This window comes from Cydia splendana, chromosome 8 (assembly GCF_910591565.1).
Source record: "Cydia splendana chromosome 8, ilCydSple1.2, whole genome shotgun sequence".
Taxonomy (NCBI): domain Eukaryota; kingdom Metazoa; phylum Arthropoda; class Insecta; order Lepidoptera; family Tortricidae; genus Cydia; species Cydia splendana.
Window position 1 is genome coordinate 16,190,555 of NC_085967.1, and position 11,246 is coordinate 16,201,800.

General features: G+C 39.2%; 1 protein-coding gene across 1 annotated transcript; it reads right to left on the reverse strand.

The window, feature by feature from the left end:
• Positions 1–1,203: 1,203 nt before the first annotated feature.
• LOC134792909 (elongation factor Tu) lies at positions 1,204–5,838 on the reverse strand. Its single transcript, XM_063764352.1, has 7 exons — positions 5,650–5,838; positions 5,092–5,292; positions 4,071–4,237; positions 3,351–3,594; positions 2,765–2,956; positions 1,950–2,316; positions 1,204–1,484 (listed from the first exon to the last, which is right to left on the reverse strand). The coding sequence occupies exons 1-7, from the start codon at positions 5,687–5,689 to the stop codon at positions 1,301–1,303; spliced, it is 1,395 nt and encodes a 464-aa protein (XP_063620422.1). The 5' UTR covers positions 5,690–5,838; the 3' UTR covers positions 1,204–1,300.
• Positions 5,839–11,246: the final 5,408 nt, after the last annotated feature.

Consider the following 11,246-nt stretch of genomic DNA (forward strand, 5'->3'; position numbering starts at 1 on the left):
AAATGGGGCTCCCATACAACAAACGTGATTTTTGACCAAAGTTAAGCAACGTCGGGAGTGGTCAGTACTTGGATGGGTGACCGTTTTTTTTTTCGTTTTTTTTTTTTGCATTATGGTACGGAACCCTTCGTGCGCGAGTCCGACTCGCACTTGCCCGGTTTTTAAATAACTCGTTAAATAATCACGATTATTTAGCAGTGGCGCTAGTGTGCACGTTGATGGGCTCTTAACTTGAAGTTGTATTGGTCACAAATCACTCGCTAGATGGCGTTGTTCCGTGAAGTAAAAATCCTAAATCGCGCTATTAACATTATTCTTGAGGTAATGACGCCCACATACATGTAGTTCAAAAATCAAACAGTAGATGGTGCTGTTCCGTGTAGTAAAAAATCTGAATCGCGTTATTGAGTTGCGTTTGTTCTTGGAACAATGATGTCATATTTTGAAAGCGAAAGTTTCGATGGTAAAATGTACTGAGACTTCCTGCACAAAATTCTCAGGGTATATCCATGTATAATTTTGAGTAGTTTTCCGAGAGTTTTCCACACAATCGTTTTCCCAGACCAGACTACAGGAAGGGCTAACCCCGGCTACAGACGTAACTATAAATCGTAGCGATTAAACTGTGCAGTCCGAACTGCACAGTTTTATCTACCGTGTGTATGACAAATCGTTGTCGATTATCGTAACGATTTGTCATACACACGGTAGATAAAACTGCGCAGTTCGGACGGCACAGTTTAATCGCTACGATTTATCGTTACGTATGTAGCCGGCATAATACGAATTTAGCAGACTGTGCGTAGTGTGTTCCACCGGAGCGACAAAACAACTAAACTGATTTTGGGGATAGAGGTGTCTATCGGACGCTTCTCTAAGATCGGACGTATTCATTCTTGAGACAGAAGGAAGGCTACATTTATTAGACATCTAGAAATGCAGAACCTCCAGTTTCTTTCCATGTTGGGTCTCGAGATTCTAGTGAATAATAAAACTAATAAGTATTTATCTTTTGCTAACTATCCTATCCCCGTTTTTTTTTGTCTCGTCTACATACAGATGATTACATTGATTACATTACATAAGGTATACAGGTAATTCCGAAATCAGTCTATCACACATCAGTCTATTTTGAAAATTACTCGACATTCAGATATGTATATACGGGATTAAATAGGTCAAATGTTGACGTAGAAAAAAATATTGAATAGCCATATTGAATGTTTATTGACTACATTTTTACACTTTTAAATGCATAGCATATAATTTTAACAACTACTATAACTTATAATATCGCTGATTACTTCTTGGCAGCGGCCTTTTCCCTGGCCTTCTTGCCCTCCATCAGTTTGAGTCGGTCGTCTTCTGACATGTTCTTGTTGATCTTCGTGATGACACCGGTGCCGAGAGTCATGTCGCCTAAACGCAGGGTGAAGCGTTGTCCGGTCTCGCATACCATGGGCTTTACCAGGCGCAACTGTAAGCTGAAAGTTTAAATTAATTAGTTACTCTAGTCTACGCAAATGTTGAAATGAAGAAGAATGCTGAAATCACAAATGGCACGCCAGTGGCGCATTTGCCAGATCTGGGGGCCTGGCGCAGATATCGAAAATTCGTTGTCTGCGTCTATTTCGCTTGAATAATGCAAGTGCGATAAAGAGGAAGATAACTGTTCGCGGTAGGCCCTCTGGACGCACCGTATTTTTAAATATTATTTTCCTGTTAGATACGATAAGTCTATGAAATCACATATTAAGTCAAATTGTCTAAGAATTTTGAATATTATTAGTTATAAGCATACACCATGTTGTCAACATGCTTGGCGCTATCACAGAAAAGATGTAAGTGTATAGACATTTCAACTCAATTGCAACTTCCGACGGATTTTTACCCTTTAATAAAATAAGATAAGACTAATATTTTCTTTTTAATAAAATAAGAAAACTTACGTCGCATCTTCCCCAGGCATAACCATCTCCTTATCAGGAATCGTAACTTGCGACGCACAATCCCAAGTCATAGAGAACATTTGCAATTGAATGAACGAGGTGAATGGTTTCGACCGGCCACCTTCATCCTTGCTGAGGATATATACCGCTGCTTCGATATTGTCGTGCGCTTTCACGGTTCCGGGCTTAGCCATGACCATACCGCGTTTGATCTGCTCTCTCTTGATGGAACGCACTAAGGCACCGAGTTGGTCACCGGCCTGAGCCTCTTCAAGGGTTTTGTGGAACATTTCGACGCCAGTGACAGTCGATTTCATGACTTTGCCGTGGCCTACGATTTCGCATTCGGTACCCTTCTTCAATACTCCTGAAAATATAATTTACATGGGTTTCAAAAGGTTGTCTATATAGTATATAAATATTTCATATCATACATATGCCATATGATTTGGAGTATATTTGAGGTGGATAAAACTTTATCAACTATAAACACACTACAAAAAAGAGCCCTGTGTAAAAAATGCTCACGGTTTATCTATAGCGTTTTACAACTCTGTCATCTGTGTGTGCTGTGTAAACCGCTTTATTATTGTATTGTACTAGTTGTTATATCAGACTTTAACAACACCATTAGAATTAGAAGGGAACTGCATTTGCTCAACTTATTGGAAGGAACAGTATGGCTCAGATTTCACATGTTACATTGCTTATCATTATCACCGATATTGAGATATAATTCAATCAAATTAAAATGGCTAGGATTAGTCAGTGTGTTGTTATTATGACTTCAGAGGCCTCTTTGCTGGGAGTCTTACCTCTATGCAGACGTCCAGTAACAACAGTGCCTCGTCCAGGAATCGTGTGCACGGACTCGACAGGCAAGAGGAATGGCTTGTCCAGCTCTCTGACGGGTGTGGGGATGAAGGAGTCCACTTCTTTCAGCAGACTTGTGATGGCTTCGGCGCCGATTTCGGGGCTCTTGCCTTCGAGGGCGCAGAGGGCTGATCCTGAAATTAGAGAGATTGATATAGATAGGCTACTTAGGACACTACAGTTTGAGAGCTTTTATTTGCTGGTTGTATGAAGATGATGCGTTTTTTAGAGTTTTACAGTAAGTTAATGGTGATTAGGTTAATTTATTGTCAATAAAAAGGGCTAGCTAGGCTCACTGTAGGCTGTGACATTTCCAGGTCAATTTTAGGAATAAATGGGGGCTAGTCAATTTCATGTCTCTAATCAGCACAGTGGTTCATTTAGACTAGTGCTTGGCAAAGACCTTTTGAATTTTTCCTATTGATAAGTCATTTAAAATAATTGCTTGACACAGAATAGTCAATGATCTGTACAGAATTTGTAGGAAAAGAGTGTACTATCTTAATCTGAACCTAAGAAAATACCAACCTTTAATAACTGGAATCTTATCACCGTCATATCCCATTTCGGTCATCAGCTCTCTAATCTCCATCTCGACCAGCTCAACCATCTCCTGATCAGCCGCGTCCACTTTATTGATGAACACCACTACATGCTGGATGCCAATCTGCTTGGCTAACAACAAGTGCTCGCGGGTCTGGGGCATAACGCCGTCAGTGGCGGCTACTACGAGGATGGCGCCGTCCATTTGAGCTGTGCCTGTGATCATGTTCTGAAATGAAAAGATTGATGATTTATTTTTATTTTTAGTATTTGATTTGGATTTTAGCATGTCATGGTCATGTTTTGGATGTCATGAATATTTCCATTCAATTTTCACACTTTCTTTTGTGTTAGTGCTAAACAAAGTAAGCTATTTAAAGAAAAAAAAGTATTAAAAATAACATGTGTGAAATAAAACTATTGAAACGGACTATCCATTTCAAAGATTTTCAAAGAAGAAAGATTAAAACGGATAGTCCGTTTCAATAGTTTTATTTCATGAGTAACTATCGCAGTAACTGAAGACAATAACATGAGCGAAGATATGTAACAACATTTTTGGTTTAGACAATCTTTGAAAAAGCTGCATACATTTTATTATTATTTTATAGTTTTTGTATTTTATTAGAGACTTTTGTTAACAAGATTGATTATACTCCTGTAGGATCTAGTATTTAAATAAAAAAGTCTTTTACAAACACAAACCTTAATGTAGTCAGCATGCCCAGGGCAGTCTGTGTGGCCATAATGCCTGGTTTCAGTCTGATACTCCACATGGGCCACATTGATAGTAATGCCTCTAGCTTTCTCCTCTGGAGCATTGTCAATGTCGGAGTAACCTTTCTTTTGGGCCAAATTGAGATCGGATAATACTGTAACATAATAAACATTTCTTGATGATGGGATGACAAGTTACCACCATCATCACTATTATTTGAGTTGGTTTAAACCAACATAAATAAAAAGGTTTTTAATCATTTTTAAGCTTAAGTTTTTAAGTTAGGCTGTGTAAAGTGCACCTAGCAATGGTGAATCAAACCAGCTAGCCCATTTTGAGAAAATTAATTTAGTAATACTATTATTACAAAAAGTAATTCCACTTCTGAACAATAACATGTATATGTTTGCCACCAGTAACATTTTTTAAGATTTGGCTGGGCTTTTAAAGCTATTTGCCCCATAGTGGCCTAATGCAATAATATAATGGGTCAAGTTGGCCTATCTCCGATAAGCTGAGTAAAGTTGAAGCGTAAGAAGCAAATGTGTGGGTTAGCTAAAAGAATGTAATAGGTGCACCTTTATACACCCAAGGCCAAAAGTATGGAAACAATGTTGTTTTATTTAATGTCTCATGTATCTATCTGTGTTGTATATTTGTATCCTAAAATTTGCATTGGGCAACCCCAAAATATTAAAAATTCCCACTACATATCAAAATATCCTAAAATATTGTTGAAAAGATAAAAAAAAGTTAGGACAAAGATGATAGTTGAGGACAGTCTTTTCAAAAGGGCTAATTTCTCTATGGACACCATACAAAAATCCTCCTCTCTATCATAGCCAGCATTTGAGTAATTTACTATTCAAATGTTCTATTATTCATTTTACCATATCGTTTTCAAATCGTCAATGAATAATATAAAATCACACTTTTCTATCAAAGTATAAGCTTGTTTCCATACTTTTGGCCTTGGGTGTACATATGTACATATGAAAAGGAACATACCTTTGGTAATGGCAGCTGTTAGGGTAGTTTTTCCATGGTCAACATGACCAATTGTGCCAACATTACAATGAGGTTTGGTTCTCTCAAAGACCTGCTTCTCTGCATAGTTTCTTCTTAGCACAATACTCAAAGGGCTAAGGCCGGGAAACCCTGTATTTCTGAGATGAGAACATTGCCCTTGCTTTAGAACTATCTTTAATGCTGAAAATGTATACAGATTTCAGTGAAGTGCAGTTAATATAAAATCAATAATCCTAACCTAAAAATTATCTAGCCTCACAAATAGTCCGAAAACAATGGAAAAAACAAAAATATAGTCGCTAATTAAGATACTTATATATTATAATACTGCAATGCCTTAAAGAACACTCAGGTTGATTGATGTTTTACATAATAATCACAACCTTAGCCATTACTCTGATATAGATAGAAATGTTGTTTTAAATAAATTAATATTACAAGTATTGAGCAAGTAGCATTAGTTAAGTCCTAAGATCGATAAATTAATGATATAAGCTACTGAAATGGTAAATTTAAAGAATTATAACACTATCTTACCTGGGCTAACCAAACTTTTGGCAAAAGAGAGAGTCGCCATTATATATTGGACACCGGTATGAGTCTAATAATTAAATAGCTGGTATTTATCGAAACACTATTCACAGACTTTTATTGTAAAAGCCCGGTAATAAAGAAAAGTTTGTTCAATTTTCCAATACCTATTCCATCTGACTTTTCCGACTGAAAAAAAGAGTATCCATAGATATTATAGACTTGGATTATAGACTATATTTCACGGTTAATCTTTTTTAAATTTAAATTGGACTTACGATTCAATTTTAAAGCCATTACTGACTACCGCACCGCATCGCAACCTTGGTGCGCCGCACCCGTAAGTGACAGCAGCTACATGTCATTAATCTGTGGTGAGAGCGAGAAAGAAATAAATACGGTGCGGTGCGGTAGTCTCTTACGGATTTAAGGGCTCCACTCACCTTAAGGCCGTAACACACTATCGCACCGCACCGCGACCTTGGTGCGTCGCACCCATAAGTGAGAGCGAGAAAGAGATATCTGTTTCTCGCTCTCACTTATGGGTGCGACTTTTAATCCCGCTCCATCGATTCCACACTCGCATTCGCGGCTTCGCGTCGCGATTCGCGTATGAGTGTGAAGGGGCTTTATAAAAAAGTTCGCAAGTCAGTAGAAAAAGGCGCGAAATACAAATTTTGAATGGGAGATCGAGCCTTCCCGCCTACATTTTTAGTGTTCCGTACTCAAAGGGTAAAAACGGAACCCTATTGCTAAGACTTCACTGTCCGTCTGTCCGTCTGCCTAGTATCTCATGAACCGTGATAGTTGCATTAAGAAAAGTCTGCAGCGGATTTGATAGCCCACGCAGTGTAAGTGTTATTTATACGTCATAATTTCATAGAAGTTTGACGTTTAAAATGGCACTTGCACTGCGTGGGCTATCAAAATCGCTGCAGACTTTTCACGGTCTGACTCTAGCTAGACAGTTGAAATTTTCACAGATGATATTTTATTTCTGTTGCCGCAATAATAAACAACAAATACTAAAAACAGAATATAATAAATATTTAAGTGGAGCTCCCATACAATAAACGTGATTTTTTTTTTGCCGTTTTTTGCGTAATGGTACGGAAACCTACGTGCGCGAGTCCGACTCGTACTTGGCCGGTTTTTCAAACTTGCCGCCTTTTTTACTAAGACGATTTTTTTTAAAGTAATTACACAGTTTGGTCGCCACAGTGACCAGCGACTGCTTGTGAAGGGATTGGTGTCGTGGCCGAAAGTGCCAAGGACAAAATTTACAGAGATAAGGAATAGAGAAAAGCAGAGAATAGAGAAGAGACTGAGAGAAAAAGCGGACTGGACCAAGGTCGCAGTCCGGTACGCCAGTTTGCATACGGACGGACACCAAAGCACATCATAAATAATAGTACTAACAAAGTCCGAAGGCGAGGGCTATAACCGCGAAAATCGAAGTTCGTTAATTTCGAGCAACTATATCTGTCATAGCCGGTTTAGACTCGCGGCTCGCGGCGCATCTCGTGGCTCTCCTCGACACACTCGCGTTCGGCTTGTCATTCGGTTATAAACCTTATGCCGTGCCGTTAGTGTTTAAATTATAGCTGGTCAAGTAAACCTTGTCAGTAAAAAAAGGTGCGAATATCAAATTTTCTATGGGACGATATCCCTTCGCGCGCGCCTACATTTTTCAAATTTGCCGCCTTTTTCTACTGACAAGATCTGCTTGACCAAGTATATATTAGCTCGACGCATGGAGTTATAAGAAGGAGTGAACTGTCACTTTTTTTGCCATACTAAATTGAACCTTATCACAGAGCCAGAAAGACGTTCGTACCAGTACAGAGAAAACGGTCCACTTGAGATAGCAAAGGTGGGCCGCGGTGTCTCACTCGCACATGTTGCCAATGTGTGCTATATTCAGAGTACGGTTCTGATATCTTTTAGGAAATTTGTAAATAATTATGATGTCAATATTATTAACTGATTTAACCAAGCATGTGCACAACAATAAAAAACACTAATTTTGATATGGTAGACATTGTAGTAGTAAGTTTGAATATTAATTGGTATCCCTAACCTGATGACATATTTACAAAACACGTGAATGCAAAATTTCTTAAAAATGGTGAAGAAATGTTGTGTTAAAGGTTGTGGGAGTGAAATAATTTCTAATTGTGTAATATCGTTTCACAAGGAAGCCACAATTATTACATTTTACGATAAAAATACAAGTTAGACACTGTCAAACTCATTAGGGTGACCATGATGTCGGCACGATGAGAACCAGTTTTACCACTTCCTTTATGGTTTTACACAATTCTTATTACGTACTTAAACGTAAGTCTTCATAAATAGGTATGTATTTATTTCGGCATGTTTAAATTGGTGAAATGAGAGCCAATACAGAATAAATAATTGCAAAAATTGAAATCCAAAGTCCTTAAACATTACAGACACATTTATAAATAGTTATAATAATAAAAAAACACATAGATAATAAAAGAAAAATAGAAGTTTATCGTAATTTACTGACTTTTGGGACGATACCAGAAACGTTACTGGGAATTTAGCCCTCATAAGCACGAGCGCTTTTTCAACGCGCGTTACAAAAGGGGTTGAATCCGTTCACACGCTAAATTCGATTTAACGACCAACGCTTAAAGTCGAAAAAAAAAACAAGGCTTGATAAAAAGCGCCACCACCATCGTGTGAACAAATACACATGTTTCCATTTGTTTCATTCTAACGCGCTTTTTTAACGCGCGTTGAAAAAGCGATCGTGCGAATGAGGGCTTACCCTCTTTGGAAAATTTACTGGGAACGGCACATCACTAGTTTCTTTACATTTCACGACTCTTCTCTTTTCGCACAGATGGCCTACCACCGTGAACACCGAAGTTCGCTAATTACGGGCATCTTTCTCTTTTACTCCTATAAAGGAGTAATTACAGTGACAGAGAAAGATGCTCGCAATTTGCGAACTTCGGTGTTTATGGTTTTCGGTGACGCCGAAATAATTTTTAGCTTGTAAGATTTTTACTATTGTACGTATGTTAGTTTGTAAGGTATGTATCTATGGGCCTTAGTCGCCTGATAATAAATGATATTTATTTTTTTAATTTAATTTATGCTTCAGTGATAAGCGTCCTAGTTAAAAACTATAACAAACGGGCGTAGCGGATCCACGCGACCCTGAGGCAGTGGCGGATTTGCTCTAAGGCCAAGCGCGCACCACGACTTTTTGTCGCGCGATAATTTAGTCGCAGAAATGTAACGTATGTGTTTATATGGCAGTGCACGCATATGCGACAAAAAAATCGCAGCGATTTTAAAATTGTGATTTGTCACATTTTTCCGCGACTGCTCGCGACGCGATTGTCGCAAAGTGAATTGCGGCATACGGAGTTGTATAGCCCCGCGCGCACTGCGATAATAAAATCGCACCCGGACCTCAGTCGGCATATCGCTCTCCAAGCGTCAACATGTCGGAACCTGCTGCTGAAGACGCTAGATGTTGACCATTTAATTATGGAAATAGAAGGAGATCACCTTTGTGGTATAAATACTCAAAGTCATACAGCGATCACATATTAAAGACAACGTTTCATGACAAACGCGACTTTTTCATCGCAGTGCGCGCAGTGAATTTTCTGCGCGCACTGCGATGAAAAAGTCGACGATTTGTTCATTCTCAACATGGATTTCGTACCAGTCGTTTGTCATGAAACGTTGTCTTTGGGGCTGTCCATAAATTACGTCATCGATTTTTGACGATTTTGGACCCCCCCCCCCCTATAATCATCCAAAAATCATGCTTCAAATGACCCCATTTCCTCCTACTTCATGCTACCGTCATCCGATGTCCAGACCCCCCCCCCCCTAATTTGAAATGACGTAATTTATGAATAGCCCCTTTAATATGCGATCGCTGTATGACTTTGAGTATTTATACCACAAAGGTGATCTCCTTCTATTTCCATAATTAAATGGTCAACATCTAGCGTCTTCAGCAGCAGGTTCCGACATGTTGACGCTTGGAGAGCGAAATGCCGACTGAGGTCCGGGTGCGATTTTATTATCGCAGTGCGCGCGGGGCCATACAACTCCGTATGCTGCAATTCACTTTGCGACAATCGCGTCGCGAGCAGTCGCGGAAAAATGTGACAAATCACAATTTTAAAATCGCTGCGATTTTTTTGTCGCATATGCGCGCACTGCCATATAAACTCATACGTTACATTTCTGCGACTAAATTATCGCGCGACAAAAAGTCGTGGTGCGCGCTTAGCCTAAGGCCGAGTAGGCCCGGGCCTAGGGTGGCAGTCTATATGATGGGTGCTGAGAAAGGGGCGTCTAGTGCTTGCTACAGGGCCTGGGGCCTAGGACGGCAAATACTGTAAATCCCCCACTGCCCTGAGGGCCTACCCCAAACCACTTTCGACATTTTGTCTCTCTGTCGCACTTGTAAATTCGTACGTAAGTGTGACAGAGAGGCAACACGTCAAACTTGGTTCGCGGTAGACCCTCTGGTTCTGTCACCATATCTGTCTCTCTATCTCTCTCACTCATACCCGTGTTCTTGACAGACGTTACGGCGGACCACATTCCTGACGATCCACCATGTTCGTGGTCCAGTGCGCCTATTAGCAACAGCTTTTAGAACAACTAAATTAAGTGCCTAAGGTTGTGTGAAGCGTTTTACAGAAGAGAAAAAAAACTATATCCATCCCTTTTCAGGCCATAATACTAGTGCAGCGAAAATACAGTATGATTCTCTATAACTATGCACGAATAAGAAAAGATCCTTAAGATCCTGGCCAAACTATATATTCAATGTTATCCTAATATCCCACATACATATGACTTATGGTCACCCTAATTAGAAAGAGATGCAACGGCCCACCTTGACTTCTCATGTGGACACACTTTTTGGCTAATGTACTCTGTCCGGTTTACTCTCTAGGTCCGTGGCTCGACGAGCTTGCGAGCCACGAGACGAGGCGCGAGCCCACCGCTTACACTCGCGTCTCGTGGCTCGCGCGAGAATGTAAATCGCTTGTCACACTAATAAAAGAACTACCCCGAGCATCTTTAATTAAAATAAGTTTATGCTGAATTAATAACAATCTTTAATATATTTCAAGATACTTACGTATCTTAAATTACTAAATAATATTTTTAAATATACTTAGAATACTTCACGTGCATCATATCATCAGATATTTATTATTAAATTTATCAGTTTTTCATCATCCAAAACGGAAAAAATAAACAAATAATAATAATAGCGAATTTTACAAAATTATCAATGTTTAGGTACACAATAATTAGCACTAAGACCGGCCGAGGCATTAGCAGATGCAACTAAGGGGTCACTCACAAATTACGTTGGGTTTCAATTTACTAACAACTAACAAGTAATAGATAAGTACTGCAAGTCTCAATTTCACCACGTGTTTTTATTTATCAAATTGCCAATTTAAGTTTTAATATTTAAGTTTAAATATAAGAGCCTCGGTAGAGAGTACCATTTTGTACCATTTGGTGTTGAAACTCTAGGTCCATGGGGTCCCAGCGCGCATAAGTTGTTCGCAGAAATC